Here is a 24481-nt window from a genome sequence, read left to right on the forward strand (position 1 = left end):
TGATAATAAAGAAAAAAAGAAAACAAGAGCGTGTATGATCAGATCTGCCTCTTCCAAGAGACATCTGATGCACTTCAGGCTCACAAGAACTGGTATTTCCTCAATATGTTCATACAATGGAGCTGGAAAAATTGGCAATGCCTACCTTCACTGTGCCAACCCAACATACACTCAGATTTTTCCTTAGACAACCTACCAACGTTTTAAATGTGAACACTGGAGACACGTATACAATAAATCTAGCACAGTACACAACGCCATGCATTTAGCACCATGTCTTTTGAGGAGGAGCATCGCCTCACATGGTGCCGAGTGTCAAACAACTGTTCTAAATCATTGCCACTGGCAGCTGCTCTGAAATCCAAAGAACAAACGGTTAAAATAAATGAAAGCAAAAGCCTTTTTCTTTCTCCCCCCAAGAAGATAATTTAGCATGACTTTCCACAGAACAATTTGCATGGGATTACCCACAATACACTGCATTATGGTAATACTCGACAATCTCTGATGCATATTAGACTGGCAGTGTTAAAAATCTGTCAAAGGAAAAATAAACGATACGGGAAAATGATGATGTAAGACAGGACAGTAAACACTCTGCACTTGTGTAATCTGCCAAAATTCACTCCAAAATTGGCCTGGGAAAGAGAATGAGAGAGTATTGCGCACTCGGAACAGCTTTAGGGAACATTCCCAACTCAAGCAGAAAACAATACCTGACTGAGACACGGACGTAATCACAGAGGAGTGGAAAATACAACAGATCCGAATGAGGAGCTGAATAGGAAACACGGAGTGATTTTCTTCATTTCTTTGATTTCCCACTGGGCAGTAACCTGGAGGGAATCTTCCCTCTTGTTCATCCAAAGCAGGTTCGGTTCACTACCCTTCACTACACACGTTCACTCAGTCTGCCTTCTGCTCCTCTCCAAGCCCCTCTGTATCTTCTTCTGATGCTGCTGGTGATCCTTAGTGGACTCTGCACAGTCTCTGTGTTCAAAAGTGTTTGTCCCAAAACAATGAGCCCCAGAGCTGTATTAGTCGCAGAATCCAAACTACCAGCACCTCCTGCCCTCAGCCATGGTTGGCTGCTCAGCCCTTCAATACACTTCACCCAGAGAACAGGGACGCTAAGGATTTCTTGCACCGACCTCGTACTTTCCTACATAAAAAAAGCTGCAGGAAAATAGTATCAAATGAACTGATTTTGCCAGTTCCATGCATCATGTTCCTAGTAATTCAAGTAATTGTCTATCACTCCTCAAATCCCTAAGAATCGTGGAATTATAGATTCTTAGCTTAGGTTGGAAGGGTCCTTAAAGATCACAGAGTTCCAACTGTCTGCCATGGGCTGGTTGCCCCCACCAGCTAAGGCTGCCCAGGACACTAAGACACATTCCCCCAGGACACTAAGGGGGAATGAGGCATAGGTTTGGCCAAGAGGTGGGAAAGAGAGAAGTAGCATTTTCCATGTGGGTTTATTCAGTAATTCTCTCACCACTAAGTTGCAGAAAATGGAAGGAAAAAAAACCACAACAACCAACAAACAAGCAAGGGATGAGGCCAAATTATATTGCTGAAGAGGAGTTATAGAGATTAGTGTAGTAATTAATCAAGACAACCATGTCAGCAAGGGTCTGACCTTTATTCCTGCCCTAGTAACAGCTTTGTCCCCGATGACTTTTGGCTTGCATGCTAAAGCGATTTAGATACATCCCTCAATTAATCGCAGGATATCCTCTGGGAGATAGGAGAGCAGTACTGCAAGCTGCCAACAGGGATGCTGAATCAGAGGAGGAGTGACCTAGTGAAGGGCACCTAGTGAAGGACATCAGCAGAGATGGGGAGGTAACCCACAGTTCTCTTTACCTCCTACACTTCACCCCTCACTGCTGGAAGCAAAATTGTTTGAAGCATCTAATTCGAGATCCTGCCATATTTTAAAAGATTAAGATTTCCAAAAAATAAGAAAAATAATAAGAGTGTCTTAAAATAATTTGCGTCTTTTTCTGTAAAGAAGCAACAGCACCACATCAAACTCACTCAGGCAGGATGACAGGCAGCTGCAGAGATCACGGCAGCAGTTGCTTCCCTCTTCTCTCTTTTCTTGTGAGATAAAGACCTTCTATCAGGCAGATGTGCTGCCAATCCCACACTCGTAGAGAGTGTGGAGTCCCTTGCTCAGTGTTTTGGGTCACCTGCAGCTTCTAGAGTAACTAGCAAGCACTACTCTCTGACAAAGAACCTCAAAGCTCTGCAGATGCAGTTGTGCCCCTGAACATATGGGAGGGGAGTACCTTCTATCCTGCCCACTAGGGACAGACAAGTGGAATCTGAGCTCTCTCAGAAAGGCAGTGTACAACTACAGACCTTCAGTAAATAGAAGGACTAAAAAGCTACACATTCAGGAGAGTGGTGAAGCTCAAGATTGGCAAGAGATAGAAACAACACTAGGAGACGTCTGCTTCTATTAGAATAGCTATTATCACAGCAACTGAATACCTGAATCAGTTTTTGTCTCCTAAGAAAAATAACAAACGCATTTGCCCATCAAGTTTGTCCATTATGGCAGTTAGAAGCAGAGACTGTCAGAGCTTTATGCCTGTGAATTAAAGTCCCTGTCAGGATCTTAGCTAGTCAGAGTGAACAGAAGCCTTAAATTAATAGCTTAAGTTACAAAACTCAGAACAGCTAACACACATGTTGAGTACACCCAGCTGGTTGTGAGGTTTTCAGATACTTGTCTGAATGAACCCCAGATCTCCTGCTCAACACAGACAGGGTCTCGTATAAAGTCTGGAATAGATTTTCTAAGGTTTATTTTTAGCAGCTGTTCCACAGTTCTGATACAGAACAGAGACAACCCAGACATGATACTCTGATGGTGAAATGAATCATTCTTTCAGAGCTCTGAAAGCACTAACAGGCCATAAAGGTCCTCAGCCAGACCCGCCTGGGGCCTTTACCCATACCCTCTACCTATTCTAAGAGCCCCACTTCAGCTTAGGGCTCTGCTGTAAAACTGCAGGTCTGTAGCTCCTGTAGCAACGCTTACATGCTTTTACCTGAGCACACCCTATGGTGTGTATATGGTGTACCCTATGGTGAGACCCTGACTCACAGAACTGACTTCCCAGCATCACCTTGTCACTGTGGACCTGCCAAGTGGTTTCTGAGCTCTTTGACCCCACAAACATCACCCTGAATTACTAACGTGTGTTTTCACTTTGGATCTGCTACACTACCATGGACTTGCCTAATAATGTGGACTCGTGGCTGAATCCAAGTACTCTTCAGAAGCCTGGTCTGCTTACCTTGCTTGGAGACAGTGAGACTTGGCCTTGGCTGCCAAACAGAGACTATCTGGTATTATCTCAATTTCTCCTACTGCTAGCACTGACCCTAATTCTTTTCTCAGAAGAGGCACACATACTATTTTTCTCCCATATACCTCAATACAGAGATTACAACATCCTAAACCACAATTAGATTAGGCCACCAGAACTATCTCACACTACAATCCAGATACAAAAATAGATTCCCTTTCCTTAGCTATTGTTGGCAAACACGGGTTCTAGTGAGAGAAGTTATTTCTGTACTTTTACTGGCAAGCCTTCTTTTCAGAGACTAAAAGGAAGAGCTGGTGCTGGTGGAAAAATTGTTAGACATGACTTTGAAGAAATGGCAGTTTCTGCCAAGCTCTTATGTGTGTTTCTCTGTGGGGGGAAAAAGGCTTTATTAGCTTTTCTTTCCAGAGGTCACATCTGTGAGGGTAAGTGAAAGAAAAAGGCACGTATGGAAAGTCCTCCGTCTCAGATTGACAATCAGCTGCACAGTCAGTGCCACAAAAGCCCTTTTGCACTTGTGCCTCTTCTTTCATGAAGGAAAATCCCCATTTTCTTAGAACAAAATGATGGCTGAATGTGAATGCACTGGAGTTTCCCGCTGATTTTGGTACACTGTGTTATCTCCTACTTGGAAACCCTGAGCACTTCTCATCAGGCATTTATATAGATCTGTGCGTACACACACATTTACATGATCACAGATGTACAGGGACACATTTCTAAGACTCTAGCATTACAACAAACAACAACCATCCATAAAGACACAATTAAAGTTACACGTTCATCAGACACACTGGTGCACACTTGAACATGCATTGGACTGTCTTCCACACCCACGTGTATCCACATTCATGTTTATATTGTAGTCTTCCACAGTCTGTAGTTTGCACCCACGAATACTAACTGCACAAACCCAGCCCAGCGGAACAAACACTCATTTAATGTGTAATTCAAAAACCATAGGCATGTACTCTCCATGCACTCTGCTGCTGGCTTTCCCCTCTAAACAGGATGCAAATCCTACACAGTCCTATAGGCTGAGTTCTCTCTATACAACAAGTAGCTGAGCTGTGGCACACAAAAGTGCCAACGTGCCATTGCAAGAATTAAAGGTTTTATGAGTCTTTTCTCCACTTCCACAGTCTCCCCCTTCCAGTTAATGTCAAGCGTGTATATATAAATGAGATGTATTTGGGGCTTGTGCCAAGTCTCTGTAACACGGACACAGAAATAATATGGGTAAAACATGATTTGTATTGGGACTGCTCTGGTTGTCTTAAAAAGAAGGTCTTCAGTGACTGATTTGGCCTTTCTGGAAGCTTCTTACTGTTTAAATTGTAGAGTTATGAGACCTCACATTCAGTTCAGCTTATCACAGCTGTACATCCTCATGTGAAATCAGGGGAACTGACTGAGAAGAGTAGGGTACTTGATGAAGCACCTTGGGGATTGAAATGTGTGTTATTAAATGTACATGAAATAAACAAAATTTCACTCCCATTTATTCCAACCAGTCAGAATCTCAAGCAAAGGCAACCTGGCCTTAAGTGGACTGCATTTATATATCTGGAGTGAGCCCAGAAGTGTCAGGTGCTACTCATTCTTATGATGCATGTCAGCATGTAACACACCAGATCTTATCAGTATGAAACCAACACCTCTTTGGGCTGTCCCTCATCTCTGAATGTTTTCACACAGACTCAGAAATCTAAGGTTTTCTCTTCCAGAGAGCATCACTAAAGATTATTCCAAAAAGACACAGAAAATTCTGCTAATATTCCTCCTCCTCTCTACCAATGAATTCACAGAAGACATCATTCATGCTACACCAACTAAGGGCAGACACTAAAACGTTACCTGAATACCCTGAGATCAAATGTCTGTCCAGAAGCAGTGAGTATCAAAAACATGACAAACAATTCACCATTTACACACTGTATCTCTGAATCAAGAGGTTGAAGGTATTTAAATGGAAGCTGACTTGACTTCTGTCTGTTATCTTTTCTGCTTTCTGTCAGCAGCTTCTCTAACACCCACTGCTGTGGCAAACCTTGCTTATCCTGTCTTCCTATGCCACAAAACGTAACCAGATTGGTTTAATTTCTGCAACACCTAAGCTGAGAAAGATATTACTAAAAAGCTGTAGAAGAGTCAAGGAACATGTGCTGCGTTCCTTCCAACACCTTGATGAACACTGGATGAACAGAAGTGAAAATACTTTACAAGGAATAAGGCACTTCCCCTCACTTTACAATGCAGTAGGTCACACCAGCTTAGACAGCCTGTACTGACAGCAATTGCCTGCTTTGTTTTGCTTTCCACCACCTTAGCACCCTTTGTGTCAATACATATAAGAACTGAGCTGCGCAGTGTGAGGAGCCCACCTTACCCTTCTGCTCCAATCTCAGCTAGAAGAGGAGATGCGAAACAGCCTTAGAAGACATCCATCTCCTCTGCACGTGGAAGCCCACAGGACAGCAAGGCACACATCCATAGACCCCAGCACTGCGAGTGTGCTGCCTGACATCAGGCTTCATTGCAATCCTATACACCACACTCCACACCTTTAATTAGTTACAAATGCAAAGGAACTGAAGGACAGATTTCCCACCTAGCTTTGCATTTATTAAAAGGTCACCAAGGAAACATGATTTTTTTCCTGTGAACAGACATCAAAAGCTAATGAAACCTGAACTTCATCATTGCTGTGTACCTTTTCTTTTCAGTTTTCATTTAGAAATGAACTTCCTTTCCCCTTCACGAGATAATCCAGGCTCCCACAAGTGCTTTGCAAGAATGGTTTGGCCAAAAGGGTGAGTTATGCATCCCTTCCTTTTTCTCTTTCCACTGACAGCCATGAAACAGTGTCATACGACAGAGGAATGACACACAGCACAACATAATTCTAGCTGTACGTAGAAAATATAGACCTTAAGGTAGCCACATGTGCTATGCATAGATGCACAAAATACAGACATGTATTTAAAGCAATAAATATGCATGTCAGTTGCACACCTTTTGTGTTCTGCCTAAAACCAGAAATAAATGCATGCATACAAACATCTTTGGGCACAACTTCTTCCAAGTGCAGCACACAAACACATCCTCTAGTGTGCATACAGATGTTCCCCTAGCTACTGCATTGAAAAGAACAATTATGCACATCCCATAACTCAGTGGCAGTAACATGCCATTGCCACTTGTGTGCTCGTGTCTGTATTCTAACACATACCCTACCTCTATGCATGCGAGAAGGCTGGGAATCAATAACCACTTACAGCCCTTCAATCCAACACTGTCAACTTTGTTCCCCTCTGTTTATAGTGACAGACAAGAAGAGTGAAGACAGGGGACACATCAGTATGCAGCGTAGGAGAAGTGGACACTATCAGCATAAGCAACAGACAGGAGCTACTGAATTCAGTAGTGGCTGCTCTTGCCTCCTGCAACAAGCAGAGCTGCCGCTGTCCCAGAAATCTGGTTTATTCCCAGGAAATTGATGCAACCAGATAGAAGAAACCAGAGCAATAACCGAGGGCCATTTTCCTAAAACAACATAATTGTACAAAAAAAAAGATTCGGAAAAAAAATTCAATTCTTATTTGTTTCCTAGGTCTGAGCAATGATCTTGTCTACATAACGATGCACAACATGCTCGGTATAACACCAGAACAACTCGATATCATATCCTGCAGAGAAGACAGCATGAAACTAAATATACTTCAGACACAGCAGGCTACCTTTAAAAATTGTCAAGTTGCTTCGTTGACCTTTTAAAGGGAATGAACATACAAATGCATTACATTTAAGAGCAAGTCAATACCTCAATGAATTTCAACCAATCCTGCAGCATGTGGAATAACCAAAAAGCTGTTGGTCTGACACGAGCTCTAATCATGTACCTCCATCAAAGCTCACAGCCTCACCCACCCAAAATGCTGTCCAAGCATCTCAGAGCTACTCGGTCTCAGCCTACAACATGGCCTTGGTTTTACAGTCCTGAGTTTCTCACTGTATCTATATTCAGAGATCTTCTGCATTATGAACACGTCCCATTACGCCAGGCCTGAATCTCTCCTGGGCAGAGATTGGCATTAATATAAATATAATTATGGTCATTTAATAAATGTATGATGCATGTCACTCTATCCCATTAAATTAACAACAGGAGTGAATTTCGTATTAGTCGTGACAAGGCCCATTTTCAAAGCTGACATTTAATATCACTCCCCAGCATAATCATACATCAGGCTTCACAAATTAAAGGATTTGATGTGAGCGAGGGATGATCAAATACATGAAACCACAGAACCAGTGCTGTAGCTTGCTGCAGATATTCAGCCTATGTAATACATTTACCTACAACTGATGAACCAGCAGAAATTCCAGCCATTTCAGTGCACACGGGGGCTCATGAAAGCATTCCTGATTTAGAAAAGCTTCAGCACTTTGACCTCTGGAAGCCCTTCCAATCACCAAAGACAATGGCTTGATCAGAAAAGTGACCTTTCGGTCACTATTTCAGAGCCAGTCTGAGCTGTTTTCAGACTCCATTTACTTCATTCTCCCTCACTAGAAAAGACAAGAGGGCTGCTCGCAAAAGGTCACTGGGAAAATGGTGTCCAGCTGCCTGCTGCAAACTTCCTATGCGCCATCAGACTGCAGGGAACATAAAGCCCATCACATAGCTCATCCAGTGCTTTCATCTTTGGTGGAAAGCAGTAGTATTGGCCACGGTGTTGACTTTAGGTGCCTGTTCACCCAGGTGCAGGACATCTGAAGGTTGTGAGCAAGGTATTGTGTTGCTCAAGCGTGTTTATGCTGCGTTACAGAGCTGTCTCCCTTTTTCCCATCACTGCCAATTGGCGATGCATGCATGCATGCCCTGGGCCATCACAACATGGCTGTACAGCCCATTCTCCCCAACCCAGATGACAAGTCAGATCCAACTCTATTACTTCTCAATGCTGGGAAAAAGAACACAAGACAGACAATAATACAATGGAATTGAAGGCATAATATAACAGAAAAAGAAAGCGGCAGAGGAAATATCTTAACAAGTGCTGGTCCTCCATTGTTTTCACACAGAATTAGCATTTCAAATCAAATAAACTACTTAATTCAATTCTCAGCTCCCTCACAAGCTAACAGCATTTTATATTTATCTCCAAGTCAGAACAAGTTTTTCCACTTGTAGCCTGCTGGCCATCAGCTTTTAAAGGAATACTTCCCACTGAGATGCTAACCGTCCTTCTGATCATGTGGCAAAAACATACACATACTTAAAACCCTACTTAGTAAAAGAAGTCATCTCTACCAGGAATAAGCTACTGCAAAATGGACAGTGTTTCAGGGCTTTTTATTCCCATTGTATGTAGCTGTACTCCTCTCACAGACTCATTTTCAATATCGTTTTCAAACTCATTGAAAATCGCCTTTCTCATTTTGTTTCTGAGTGAATCTCTGATTCAATATTCTTGTGTAAGTTCACCTGCTACTTCCAGCACCACCAAAGGAAACTTTTCGCAATAGCCAAGAAGAGGTGGCACGCAGTAAGAGATTTGGTTAGGAATACTTTGGGAAAAACTTATTTAATCCAAGGCAGAACTTAATTGTGAAGTACACCAGGCTTCAGGCGGCTCTTCTCAGAAAGAACTCCTTGGGTTTTAGGTTACATTTCTGATCAGACGTCATAAGAAGAATAGCTTTTTCTTTTCCAGTCATTGCATTGAATTCTTTTTTACTGTCTTTAGTAGCAATTGCCATGAATTTTCAGTTACTTTCTTAGCTTCCCACATCTAATTCCTACATTACTTTGGCCGATACCCTTTTTCCCCTTTTTCTTTTGTTCACAGAGAATTAACCTATGCATTTTTCACCTCAGAATATCTTGATCATGATTAGGTAAATGGCCTCTACCACTGTTTACTCGTATCTGTCAGAATATCTAGTAAACAATTAGTACTGGCAAAAAGGAAACAGACTAAAAGAAGTGAAATCCACCTCTTGACAATCCATCTATTACATAGATTCTTCATCAGTGTTATGATTCACTGTCCTCTATGCTCTAATTATCACCTTCTCTTTACTATTATACCAAGATGGGTTTTAACTAAATGTGTTCTCAATTCTTGATTAAGCTTTTTTTGGGATATGTAACAGAATCTATTTTAAAAACATTGGTTTTAAAATTTATAATACCTCCGTAATCTTTTTTTTCTTCCTCTTGTGGTCTGCTTTATTTATAATACATCCTCAGTCCTGGACTATTATCCCATATTAAGGGAAAAACATACATGAACACATGTTAATAGAAATGATGCGCTCTGCCCTTATTAAACGTAATTGGGTCATGATCACTGGTGTCTAGGTAACCACCAACTCTCACACCGAAGATTATTTCACCCTTTCCTATCATAGTGTGGTCCAGAATAGAGCTATATTGGATACAACATCTTTTGTACTAGAAAATAATCATCTGTAATGTTCGGAATCTGTAATAGAATTTACTGCTGCCTACACAAAATCTCAGGTACATAACACCTAGACAGAAGTCTCTATGACCACTCTCCTCTATGACCACTGGAAAGCAGTTCGGTTTATCCATCATTTACACAACCATTACCTTTCCATCTTTTCTTCCTTCTCTCAATTTCAGCTCTAAAAAGTTGTTAGATAATAACAATAATACATCTTTCCTTTTCACCAAGAACCGTACGTATCCCATGACACACAACTGCACTCATTTCCACATGCATCATCTAAGCTCCTCTTGGTATCATATTTGTTTGCTTTAAGAAGAAAGTGTGACGCCAAATCACACTTACACTTGTTTATTCCTTTGTCCATTTTTCTAAGTGGAACTCGCTTATGATAATTACTTGGTTGAAAATATTTTAACGATTCCTTGTCTCACTTCAGCAGCTATTCATCAAAGATTAATATTCTATACTCCAGAAGCTGCCTGTCTTGAGTGTCTGAGAGTAAAAGAAATACTGCAAAACATCAGCACTTGGATGTCTCCAAATTCTCCTTCTCTCACAACTATGAGTAGCCAACAACTTCTTTGATCTCTACTGTCTTCAGCTCGTTCACCTCTCATCTGTCCCCACTTATAGTATGTATGTGAATCACTTTTTAATTGTCCCTAATGTCTGCATTTCCATAGGCTGTGTGCTGTAATTTCTCTTTTCTGACCATGCATGACTTGCAGATAGCCACCATCTGGCATCACATGCATCAAAAATTTCTTCCTTGGACAAAAATTAGAATATAGCAGGTTTCTCTTTGTCATCCATATGTGGTATACAACAGAGCCTCTTACCTAAAGATAAGCCATGAAGCTCCAGAAATATCATGTCTAAACATATTGCCTTCTCTGCCTCATAGATTACCCAGCACAAGCAACCTCTTTCATCTGTAAGTTTATCACATTCAGAAACACATATTTCTCCTCCGTTATTCAGAATTAAAGTGTTTGCAATTCAGTTTGGTTTAATTTACTTTGGAAATGAGTTAAGCCAAATTTAATTAAGGCCACCTTAATTCTGCTTCAGAGTGTTGACATGTGGCTTAATGTGGTTTAGCACAGGACTTTCCACTTGCTCCTTTAGCTAATTCAGAGGTACTTACCTGCACATTCTCATACAAACTATTATAGAATTCAGCCTGTTTTAATTAATTATCAAAACAGAAAGGTAACTTGGTTGCATTGTAAGTATTTTTAAGAGAAGAACCTGCAAGTTACTAAATCTCTCTTTAAACCAACAGAGAAAAAACTAGAGTACCTCTGAAAATAGCAGGCAGACGAATTCAAATTCGTACAAGGAAATAATATTTAGCACTTTCTGATCCCTGGAACAAAATATCAGGGGACCAGATGGATTTCCAATCATGTGATGCTCTCAAATCCAGTCTGAATTCTTTCTTCTATGAAAAATCTTACACAAACACGAGGGTTTGGTACAAAGCTGCCTATGTAGTATAGGAGGTCAAAACCAGAAGAGCTGATGGTTCTTTCTGGGACCATAAGCTGAAATAAGTGTTGTGGAAGAAGGGAAAGAGGAAAGACAATGCTATCAGTACAGGAGCTTAGCACATATGAAAAAAAAATATAAATCTCAATTGGGAACATAAAAAAGGAAAGACCAAAGAGACAAGAACTGGATGAGAAAAAAAAAAGAAGAAGAAAGGATGCACCTACAGATTTCAAAGTTGGCAAGAATGAATAGAGTTAGTTTGATTTCTTTTTGACAAGACCAAGGGACCTACGATTGGATCATCCATGAATAAAGACAACAGTGGATGTGGCAGAGAACAGCAGATTAAAGAACCTGGGAGCTACAGCAGCTGTGAGAAGTACAGTGCAGAAATCAGTGGAGGGACAGAATGGAGGAGGAAGTGAGATTAAATTTCAATATATAGTTTACATTCAATATTGGACAGCATATCCAATACCACTAATATCACTAGTATGAACTAGTGGAGTTCACTGCTGCAGGAAATCCCGTGTGGGAAAATATTACGAAAGGGGACAGAAAAGTGCCATAATTATCAACAGAGAAAGTTGCTCATTATCATTACCACACCCTCGAAATAATCAGGCCTCATGCTGCAGCATATGAAGCAGAAAGGAGGCAGGTCAGGTGGGCCGGTAGGATTATTTCTTCTTTTCCATGTCTTAGTGTAATTGAATCAGTTGCACTACAGCCTGGTTTTGTTCTCTTAGGAGCCACGAGGAACCAAACACTGTATGAGACAGGATACCTGATCATATGGACCAATGGTCTGATCCAGCATGGCAAATGTTATGATGCTAAGAGGGGTAAAAATCAATCTTCGCAGAAAATCCTGTGTATAAAAGACTTTGAAATTTAGATGCTTCTAAAATCCATGCAGAGTAAAAGACAAACGTGGCTCCTCTAGCCTGTGCTTTTGCAACCTCCCATTCTTATTTGCCATGCCTGAGGAGTTCATGATTAGACTATGAGCTTCATCAAAGGGCAATTTTCAGCTGCCAAATAGATTTGTACAATAAATCCACATGGGACCAGATTAACAAGCAAGAGAGACATCAGAAATCAAAAACCTAGCCGCTGTAATTCCACTGAAAACTTGAAAGGATGATGTGCAATGATATTTAGACTTTTAAAGAGACACTGCCAGAATACTACAGCTAGTTTTCATTAGGAATTTTGCTTTTCTGTCTCACATCCTTCCCAAGAGTTCTTTTCATTAGCAGACTTAAATCCCACTTATATTCAAGGCTGCACCGTTCAGAATTGTTCAGTGGGCTTCAGAAAGAGTAACATTTCATCCAAAGTGCAGCATCTTTTCCATGCAACCATAAATTAATTAATTGCAAATGAATTTTTTGATTCTAACATCTAAGTTGTCTGGGTTTGCAATGTCAGCACCTGGGAATCTTCGATCTAATCCCATCCACAACTCCCAGAAAATGGGTATGACTGAATACTTGCATTTCTGATTCCATGTAGTCTGGCTTTTTATTTCCTAGGGAAATAAAAAAAAAAGCTTCTAGGGAAGCAGCTCGATAACTCTTTCCAATCTGTACCTACTACCACCTTTCTTCCCAAGAGTATGGGAAGACTGGGCTGCAACCAAGCATCTAGAAAGGTTTAGAAGTAGTTGAGGGAGAAAGCAAACAAACAAAACAGGTATCAGCTGTTTATGGTATATTGGAAGGGGAAAAAAGAGAAATATCAGCATTCAGAAATGTACAGAATCAAGGTAACATCTGTTTTCCTTTCCTGGGTCCCACAGAATCTGCTGTGTTCCTTGGTTTAACAAATAAACCAGCTGCTAACTAGGAGATGCTCACATCATTTGCAAGTAAAAGGAAAGAAACGCAGGGATTTGTTGGAACAAGCCCTTTAAGACTAAGCCCCAAACAGAAGTGGTAAACATCAGAGCTACAGCAACTGATCGATTATATACAGTAGTGGAAAAGAGTTGAGAGAAAGAGGGGAGCACATGATGGCTCTGCTTTGCTGTTCCAAATACATCCATGTCTAGTGTACCTCCACAGAACTAGATGCTTCCAACTCTGCAAAGTCAGATCTACAATGACCTCATCCCATCATTACTTTCTGTTGTGCTGAAGAAAAAAAAAAAAAACAAAACCTAAAAAACACCACTAACAACAAAACACAAAGCAATTACAAACCACAACAAGGGAGGGAACCTGTTCTCCAGTTACACTGACAGACAGCCCTCGATAATCTATCAACAACAGAGACAAAGGAACTGATTTAAGATGCTATTACTTCCAAAGGGCTCAGATTGTGCTACTCTGTTTATTTAGGAGTTGGAGAAGTCGAGATCCTATTTGATCAGCTTTGAAATTGGTTCCAATAGGCTGAGAAGTCAGCTGATTTTTCATTTCTCTGTAGTTCAAGGCCATATACATTTCTCCTTTTGTTTATATCAACAAAATCCGAGTTAGGATATAACACTCATTTTTTCTGCCAAGTCCGTGGAGAGTTCTCATCCAAGACTTTGCTCATCTGACTCAATCCAGCCTAAGAGGACCAGAAAATACAGGTTTGTGGCTGCAAGCCACAAGCCCTGGTGCTGTGCTTGCAGACTAATCATTATGTTGCTCTGGCCATCCAAGGAAGATGAATGCTCACCGTCTCCTGGTTGGTTTGCTCTTTCCCATGTGCCTTTGCTCATTTCCTAAATGCCATTAACCTTTATATCGTTGCATTAAGTGAAATCGTCAAGACTAAAAGGTACCATTAGAATATCTTGAAAACTGAATCACAATTTACTGAAAAGGATTGGTGGGCACAAAAGGAGCATGAAAATACGGAAAACAGGATGCAAACGTTTGCAATGGGCAACAACTAAAGAAAACACAATGAGCAGAAAACCTTAATTTAATCCTTCACTCCTTAGATTACTACAAGATAACTATTTGTTTTTCTCTTATACTTCTCTTACAATTACAGCTGCTTCCAATTTGAATCACTTTGGACCAGAACTGGAAGCAGAACTATTTAGAAAAAAAAAAACAAAAATACATTCTTCTATATTTCTTAGCATCTGCTTTTGAATGACGTGCCCAGGCCTCAGAGGGTTCACTAGATGCACGTTTTAGAGATGATTTTTTGGATAGAAACTTCTGGATGCTTGTGAAACTTACTCATACTTAGGAAAAGTGTAAAACGTGGGAGACAATGGAAACCAGAAATAGGAAAAGCCTCAGATTTCAAAGATGATGTAAACAATTTACTGGAATGCTCATCAGAAAGCCCAGAATAAACTCCATCTCTTTTCATTTCCCTTCTGCAAGTACTTATCAAATACACTCTGTGGCAAGAACATTGCTGCAACCATTTCTGTTGGTGCCTGAATACTGGCATGAGTCCAATTTAAAATTATTTGCAAGTTTGTGCACTAGGCATCCAATTACAAGAATGATATACAAGAATATCATTGCTTCTGTATGCCAGTAAGACAACGTTATGCGACTGCAAACTCCCTCAAAACAACCCAATTTCTGACTATCGACTGTAATAAACTGCTTATGAATAAGGCATACAGAAAAATTCCACAGAAATATAATATGTGATACGCAATAATAAGGAAGATAAAGAAAATCTTTCATTGCCTATAGATAACTATAAAGAAACAGAACTGCAATTTCAGGGACAAATGATGTATTAGTAACAATTTGGTTATTTTGGACAGAAATGGGTCAAACCAGAGCAGTCCACCTCTGAAAGAGTAGCAAGAGGAAAGGCTTTCATCTTGGCATACTGCTTTATTTCTGCCACACTTTCACGGCAATTCACTGGTTCATTACTTGTATAAAATAATTCAGTAAATGCTAGCCAGGTTACAGGGGATGGATAATGGCAGCTCTTCCCATTTATTAGACTCTCATCTCTGCAGTTACTGTATAAGGGGCCAGGATGCAGAGCTTTTCATCCAGTTCTGCTACCCGTTTATCAGCAGCTCCGTCCTTTTATCCCTCAGCATTTAAGTACTTCCATCTCCGAAATACAAACTATTGGCTCTTGTCTAACAAGAAAGTTATCTTGGTTTTATGCCAGTATAGCATAGGAAAAACAAAAAGATGCAATTTATTAACCTTCTAAACAGAACGAGACAGACTTCAGCAAGATGGCACATGATTTGTGGAACACACGTTACATGACTAATGTCACATCCTCGCTCACACGAAGATGGCTCACAGAACCTTCAGGGACATTCACTCTCACAATTTATCTGGGGTGAGTTTTGTAGAGATGGGGGCTTCTAATTGTTAGACAGGCCATGACTTTTGACAGTTACTCTGGCCAGGCTCCACCTGCCAATTGCTGCCGTTACATCAGGCACAATTTTACCTCTAATTTCTCCTACTGTAAATGACTGGAGAGAATGCAAGCAAAATCAAATCAAACCAACCAACCAACCAACAAAACAACATCAGTTTTTCCTCACCTCTAGCTTGCTTTACCAGTTCAGTGAATTGAGTAGTTGGACTCAAAAGAAGAAAAACTTTTCCAACATGAAGATGGGTTCTATGGAAGAGCGTTCCTGAAATTCCCCAAATCCTCCTTTCAAAGGTGTTTTGAACAACTATCAACAATTTCTTATGAACGTATGGCCACTCTGCTCGGTGCTGCTCTCCCTGATTCCATCATCTCTGCAAATGGATGGCTTTTCCCTCTCATCAAGTCGGATAATAAAAGTTGGGGCATTCAATTCCCCTCATTCAGAAGCATTAGACTGGACAGAATTAATTTTTTCTCTTGACTCTCCCAAAGACTTTCTTCAAAAAGGGATCCACGTCACCAGTAAAATCTCCTTCAAAGGGTACTGTCAAAATATCTGGAATAATTTAAAAACTCATTTGTTACTCCTTGTTGCGTGTATCCCTTTGAAGCAAGAAGCTGAAGTCTATTTACATCAGTACTTCATCTCCTCTACCAGGCACAACATGTCAAGGAAAATGCCTTTCCAACACCACATGTACTGAGAGAGCACGGAGCTGAGTTTTGAGATTTGCCATGTTTCTACTATATCTGTTTTGGAACGCAAATGTATACATGGCTCAAAATACATCAAACTCGTAGGATGGTGAATACAGTTAGTAATCTGAACATCCCAGTGCAGTACGTTACTACAGGCGTCTTAACTAGTCAGCCAAGAATCAAGAAGAATAAAGTGTAGTACAATAGGATATGGTAAAACAAAGAGCTATGCCAGTTTAAAAATGAATCACACTGAAGAAACTTAGGAGAATATCCATATGCGTCAGTGCAGATTTGATTCTTTTGGGCCAATATTTGCTCCCGATTGTACTGAATAGAGCTTTCTATGGCACAGCCTTATATTCAGTATTCTGCAAACCAAATAAGACAAGATGGCTCAACAAAATCCTGCAAAAGGAGGACAGTAATACAAACCTGGAGGGCAATAGGTCCAGTGAGGGAGTTAATACAGACTGCATTCACACTGGGAGAGAAATGATAGGCAGTTTCTGATTACTTTTTGATTGTGAGATTGTAAACTGGTAGAAGTAGGAAGGAGAATTCCTTGTTGAAATTGACTGCTTTGTTTTAGGCAGCTTTCAAATGGAGACACTGCTGTTCTAAGACTCAATTGGACAATCCAGACAAAATCAAAGAGAGTCTGGATTTTTTTTCCCCTTCTTTTCTTCTTCTTTATGTTGAATAAAACCTTAGATAAGATCAATAGTTTCTTTAGTTTTATGTTTCTCTTCCTTAAGGGTAGATGGCTTATTGCATTTCCATTGATCACACAGACAGGGAGATTCAACAGAGACAAGTCATCTTTTCTTTTGCTCTCATTTCTGCCCTCCCCCCATACACATTTGAAATCAAATGACTTTTAATCGAGGCTGGGGTCACAACTGTTTCTCATTTACATATCACTAGTAACAAATTCATGCCTTATTTTTCACTCACTAAACTGCTTTAGAAATGAAAGTCACATTTCTATACATGATATGCCACACACCGTGCAATCGAAAAACTTTAGGAACTTCTTTTCTGGGCCTCTCTATCAGACAGGTTACCTCAGCCCTCCTACAACATTGCTCTGTGGTGAGAGGGGGCTTACCTGACAGCCCTGTGTATTTAATATTTAAGCTTCTTACAGTCTCTACAAAGCCTTCCTCTGTTTTTTCCTAAATCCTTTGCAAACTCCCTATCAGATATGTGCAACTTCAAGCACAAGAAGTTTGTATCTCAGTTTACAGTCAGCAAAGCAGCTACATTCACCATTATTTTCACCATTTTCAAGAAGGAAGAAAGTCAAAGATCAGGATCCAGAACTGCTACCAACACCATTAGAAGCCTGACCACCAGCTTACTGAGTGGTGGTGCACTTGGGAGAACGTTGCATAAAACATTTTAGATCTGCTGGCACAACTTATGCAAACTTGGGTTGAAAATACTGAAGGAAGTAGAGAACAAATCATTAGACACTGATATAACCTGATGTCCAACTGCTTTTAGATGTTACTCAGATTATCTAGGAAATGAGTTAAATTCTCCATGGAGATCACTAGGAGTTTTGCCACTGACATTAGTCAAGGTAGAATTTCTCCCCACTGTCTGAAGGAAATTTAAAACCCCACCACAACCTGTGGTACCTATTGCACCCCATCAGCACTTCTCAGAGTAGGGAGCACTAGGTGTAATGCTCAGGGCAGTTATATTCTCTTTCTTTAAACCATCTTCAGATATTTCTTCTGCCTTTTCTATCTAAGAAATGATGTGAGTATAGTAGAGCACTGTTAAAACAGTAGCTGAGTACTTGCTGGCCACATTCTATGGAATGTAAAAGGATTAACATAGAACTTGCAAAGAATAATTTGAACGTCTTATTAATTGTTATTTGTAACAATGGCTTTTTCCTTAAGGGTCTTTTCGGATCCTTAACCACATATTAATGCTGTATAGATAAGGATTGCTCCCTAGTGGGAGAAATAAGGTGGAGCACAGAATCCCTTCCATGGAAAGCAACAGGTTTGGGAAAGGAACAAAAAGAATTCACCAACTGAGCAAGTGGAGAATTATGTACAGCTAAATACAATTACCAGAGCTCAAACCATGTACTTAAAAAGTGCCAAGAGGCTCCTGTCTCTGATGCACTCAGCACAAGTACAGCCCTTCCCACAGTATCTGGAACATCATTTGGTAAGAAATTTAGCTCCATTTAGTTCACAGTTAAAGCTGTGGCTTCAGCTCATAGATGAGCTACCTTTGGCTGTCAGTAACAAACTCCAAGTGCAGAATTCTCAGTGCAGGCTCTTAAGTTTAGCCAAGCAAATGCCCAGATAGACTGCAACAGGAAGTGTACGACTCCTAATATTCATGTTAATTACCTCAGATCTACTGTGAATACCATTATAAAGACACAGTCTGTATCATCTCAAAAACACTCCTTCATTCAGCTCAATATTTTTGGCATTAGACTGGAATTTCTTTTTATTTCACTGTCAAATGAAACCTCGTAGCAAGGAACCTACTTCCCTGGCATGGAAGATTAAAAGTGAAGGATCGTGGAAGGATTTAACTGAGAAGAAACTCAGTAGAATGGCTACACTTATATTATAGAAGGAAGCTGGCAATACCAAACAGCATAAAAACAGCACTCTCTATTCTCCCAAGCTCATTAGACACACATTAGAAGGAGTGTGCCATGTAGTTCTTTGGAAGAGGTACTTACTTTGTAGAGACCATGGCTGCAGCCGCAGTACGTGCTCTCCATGGTGTAGCTCCTCAGCACACCCATTTCTTGCCATACCACCACCCGGGCTGTTGACTCGCGGGACTTTTCTACAAGGAAGCTGCAGCTGTTCATGACAAATGCAGGGGCCACTTTGTCCAGGATTTTAGGAAGAGTCTATAAGAAAGTATCAGCAATGAGAAAATGAATCAAACAGATGTACATGCATTTATATCACAAATACATCTACAAGAGGCCTATGCTGTTTAAAGCGCGTATCACCAAAGCTACCTGTAGAAACTGTCACTGTGATAGTTCCAGTTAGTGCCAAACTGGTCTCATCTTCATCCCAAGTGAAATCTTCATATTCTAATGTTTTGTTGTGTTTGTTTGTTTTTTTGTCCCCAGTCACAGACAAAAATGCTGTAAGTACATTTGGTACATCCCATCCAAAATGATGTCTTTGCACATCCTATAGTTTTGGACTGCTGAAGTCACTTATGAAGCTTTATTTTTTAAGCTGCTTCAACATTAACTACATTTTCCTGTTCTGCCTAGAGGGCTGCAGTCATAGCTCAGCACACAATGTTTCCATTCTTTCCTTTCCAGCTCCTCCTCACAATTTGACAAGGGATTCAGCTATAGGAGGAATTTTGTTTGAACACAGCACACAGCAAAGAAGGGGAATGCATAATCCCACTGAAGGTCACAGATAATTATAGGAAAATAGAGCTTAGCATTTAACTATCTTGCATTGTGAAATAAACCAAACTATTCTCATCTGGGATCAAATGGTACATTGAATGCACTCTGTATAGAAAGCGGCAATAAAGAGTAAATATGAAAATTCAGTAAAATTACCTCTTAGCTCTGAGTGATTTTCTTATTCTAGAAATCATTTTTCTCAACAGCAGCCTATAAACACTGCTAATACACAGCGCTATCAAATATTTCTATCAGTGTGGATGCAACACTTCTTCATGCTAACTGTAAAAGTATATACTAGATACCTTAACACTAGGTGTACTCGGTGTAGAAATTGGGCATTTACATACAAAAGCAAATATGTGCATATAAACCTTTGTGCTTGCATCCCAGTACATGCCCAAAGACCATCCAGTGAAGAGCTTGTAAAATAAGAACGTTCATTATTTCTTTGATGACAGCTTTCTTAAACTTCTGAATGGAATGGAATCATACAGAAGGAGTTTCTGCTCATTGCTAATGGCATTGACCCTCAAATTTCATTCAGTTTGGGCAGTGAAAGCCAACCAGCTAATTTCACTTTCCAATAACAATCAGTGAAACTGATTGATTCTAAGCAATTCTAGTTCCACTCTGTTGAGCTTTACATCACAGTTCTGTACAGGACTGCTTGGTTTCATCAAAATTGAGAAAATAACATTTAATAGCTGGTCTTCTCTTAAAGGATGACTGACGCAGAAGATAAAATCTTTGGCCTAAACTGTTCTGCAATATCCACTGCAAACATCATAATCATACATACCTCTGTAATAAGAAAGTAAATGTTATTTTCAGCATATCCAATCTATAGATATGAATGGACCCTACCAGTTCTGTAAGGTACAGACATAAAGATCTATAAGGTCCATTCATCAGCAGAAAAAAACCTTGTGAACAGATAACTGGAACAAAGTGAGAGATTACATTTCAAACCTGAGACCAGCATGAGCCTAACTCTTAAGTCAAGATCTACAGTGTGCTATTAAGAACTACAGCATTCCTTTTCCTGGGAGAATACCGAACAGAGGAATCTTTAAAATTGATTACTTGCTCTGAACTAAACATCCACTGCTTCTGAATTGCCCTCAAAGTACAATTTGCTGCAAAATATTATGATTCCGAGCAACACATCCAGGTTTTCCTGGAGCTGGGTTAAAAATAAAGCACAGTCACCCAAACAATTATAATCCTGAACACAATCATGAGATCCAGCTAAACTGCGTGTGAAGGTTCAGATAGTTTTCATTCTGTCCTTATCTGAAACAGCACACAGATTTTTGTAAATATATGCTATGAAGTACCATAATCAGATCTCTAATCCAGTTTAGTTTTTAAAACAATTGAAATTATATGCATAATCAGTCTTCTATATTTGATTAAATAAAAACGCTGGCAGGTAACAGTAATGTCTCTGTAGTCAGGACTCATTTAGAAGCATTATCAAATCTGAATTTAATATTCCTTTCATTTTACCAGCTTTCACTGGATTTCACACTAATAGTTCTTTCCCCTCTGCTTTTCTCATTAATTACCTTTCAATTGTATTTCTGGGAGGGTGAAAACGCATCTGTTCAAAGGATTCTTTTATGACAACACATTACTTTAACCATGCTCCCTGTCTCTCATACAGCTGGATTTAGCATGCACAAAAACGGGGGTGCTGCCCATGTCCATAAACCTCCGTTCCCATTTGGTCAGAATGGAATTAGGATTCTTTACTGAGGTCCCTTCAGAGATTACTGTCAAAGGGGCCTGGAATGGTGATTAAAAGGAGAAATCCTGAAGTTGGGTTTTCCAATGTCAATGCTACGCATGTCATCTGAGGCCAAGTATTAGGAAGTAACAATGCCTCTTTCTCCCACGAATCAAGGGCTACAGCAAAGGCTGTTCAAAAATCACAATTTTCTTGAGGTATTTTGCTCATGTTTTTGGGAAGTAAATACATGGAGAGCAGGATCGTCCCCAATTACTCATGGGAGGAAGGAGAGAAACTTCCCATATTTTGCAATCACAAAGCCTTTCATCTAGGACACTGCAGATTCTTGGACACCCTTGGAGGCTTGCTCTTGGTTTCTTCATTGCAGATTCAAGACAGGCACCAGATGCTGAAAGCAGCATTTGAATTCTGTTTGTGTAACAGTGAACTATCCTCAGCCTTTTCAAGCCCACTGATTTCAAATACAACAAGCGATGTTCTGACTGTAAGCACCCTTCCTGCTTTTCCTTGTGAAACAAGTGTTTCCACGGGGACTTCTCGTGAGTTGAGGGTGAGAGAAGCACATGTATACTTGGAACTTATAAAACACAAAAATACAACATTTCTATTAGTCAGCGGCAGTGACAACAAAACAGCATCTTAATGAAATGAATTAGAGATCCACCTATTGACAATATTCTCGCAGATATCTGGTGCATGAAGATAGTAGGAATCATTTAAACTTTTCTGGATCTCTACTCCTCTGCTGCAAGACAAGTTTGCACCTACCAACAGAACTTGTGATCTGACCTCATCTTAAAGAGGGATGTAGGTGCACATATATGCCAACAACTGTAGAAAGGAACAAAGCAGACCTACCCTGTAGCCAACATCTTCTGTGATAACTGCTGTGTCGACCACGCAACCTGCTTGCCACAAGGTCTCTTTGATACTGCAACCATAGAGGAACACATTCTTTTTCTGGGAGTGTCCATGGTAGTCACAGAACACCTAGGGAGGAAAGAAAGGCAAAATCTGTAATACTGAAGTAAGCTTTGTGGTTCTTCACAACAGACACTATAAATACTAGAGGATTGTATGTGAGGAATTACACCTTTGTCAGTGCTCTTCAGACAAACTCAGAGCAGAGCTCTGGGCCAAGCCTATAATCAGTGTCAAACTTTGTTAGTCAGCCGTACCTCGTTTTACCTATTGGAACTGACATGATCTCATGAATCCAGTGTCAACACCGGTGCATTTCTGTCCACAGCAGAAATAAACATGACATCTGTGCAAGATTCCATGCCAACCGAGGAACCTGAGAGTTCATGGTAACTTATGATACAACGGAGCAATTTGTTGGGCTCCTCTGACTTCTCAACTCTAGCATTAGCCTCAGGAGATTTTAAAACTGCACCTTTTGCCAGCAATTAATCACCTTGGCTTCTTTAAACACAAAAACTGTGCTACACAATGTTTAGGAAAATGTAATTGTGCAGTTGTGTAAAAATGTATTGTATGTGGTCAGATACTTACATGAATTCCTGGACATAAAGCACGGGACATTATCTTTGTCAGACAAATAATCTGATTCCACACAACGTAATGTATCTATTTAATCCATCTCTCATGTCAGCTATCATATAAACTAGGTACAAGGTACATTCCAGGTTTTAATGGAAGTTTTGATTGCCTTCATAGGCACATATCAACTTTGATAAAAATGAAAATCACGATTTAATGACCCAAGAGGAAAATATTGACCCAAGTGTTAAATAATAATCAATCTCATTGCCCTCCGGAATATGAAGTCAATATAGACACTGCTGTTACATATATTCTCCATGTCTTTATCAGAAACATTCAGAAATCCAGCAGTGAAAAGACAAGGATTTCTAAAGAGAAGAAATTGGTTTGTTTTAAGGCAATATTCATTGCCGATTAGAAAGGAACATCGTGATATCATTTAAATAGTTTTCTGAGGCATCTATCAGAGACAAAGGGACAGGTGTCATAAGGTAGGGAAGCACTGTGGATCAATTAAAAAGATGAGGAAGAAAGATACATATTCTTATATAAACATAGACAGGAGGAGAGAAACAGATGGAATAGATCAACTTCTTCCACCAACTGTTAAGGCAAGTTTTACCCTAGTATGCTTGTTTAGTAGTTATACAGTAACTCAGTTTAGCTGCAGCCAGTCAGGAAGTTTAATTACCTAAGGAACTGAGCATTTAAATTCCTCCAGCTGCTCTGACAAGCTGCACGTTGATTGGAGATGCTAAGACACTCACACGCAGATTCATCCCACAAGTCCTAGTTAACAGGACTGCTATAGCCACAGAACATCCTGAGTTGGACAGGACCTGTAAAAGGATCACCCAGTCCAACACATGGGGCTTATGCAGTCCTACACTTCAAGCAACTGCCTGAAAAACAGGGAATTATCCCATAAAGCCCCCTTCTAAACAGCTGCATTTATTGGTTCTTTTAATGACAGGCATTTTTCCAGTTAGCGTTCCATCTATGCTTCCAGCAATACAGTCATAGATTAGTTTAACCACAGGTACCAACTAGAATTTACTCCTATGAATATCAAAGAAGGTTTTATAGCTGTGGTTCTATTTTGAGGCAGAGATCCCAGCTCAACCAGGTATCAATTACCTGCCAATTTACAGAATTACTAACATGCAAGATGCATATATTATTACCTAAAAGATTACTTATCAGAAACCACACAGGGATGATCAGCTGCTCAGATAGCTGTGCTGCCTGATAAGCAGGAGGTCCATAATTCTGCATCTCAAGAGTGAATCCTTAAGTGACAAGTCTGGAACAAGCCTTCCATATTAGTAAAGCATTGTAAAAGCCAGGCTCTGTAACACCACTATTTCATGCCATGGGATGAATCCATGACTGCCACCCACCTCCACAGCAGAGAAGTCAACACTACTGGAAATGTTTC

The 24481-nt window shown here is 40.1% G+C and overlaps 1 protein-coding gene across 1 annotated transcript in view; it reads right to left on the reverse strand.

Moving 5' to 3' along the window:
• LOC146755720 (cytosolic carboxypeptidase 4-like) overlaps positions 1 to 24481 on the reverse strand; it is a 94585-nt gene that overhangs the window by 33973 nt on the left and 36131 nt on the right. The window contains exons 3-4 of the mRNA XM_085525389.1: positions 22396 to 22527; positions 19077 to 19253 (exon numbers count right to left, since the gene is read on the reverse strand). Coding sequence (XP_085381515.1) covers positions 19077 to 19253; positions 22396 to 22527 — 309 coding nt within the window. The remainder of the gene's footprint in view (positions 1 to 19076; positions 19254 to 22395; positions 22528 to 24481) is intronic.

The sequence above is a fragment of the Coturnix japonica genome, chromosome 31 (assembly GCF_054131305.1).
Source record: "Coturnix japonica strain WE chromosome 31, WE-NBRP24, whole genome shotgun sequence".
NCBI lineage: Eukaryota > Metazoa > Chordata > Aves > Galliformes > Phasianidae > Coturnix > Coturnix japonica.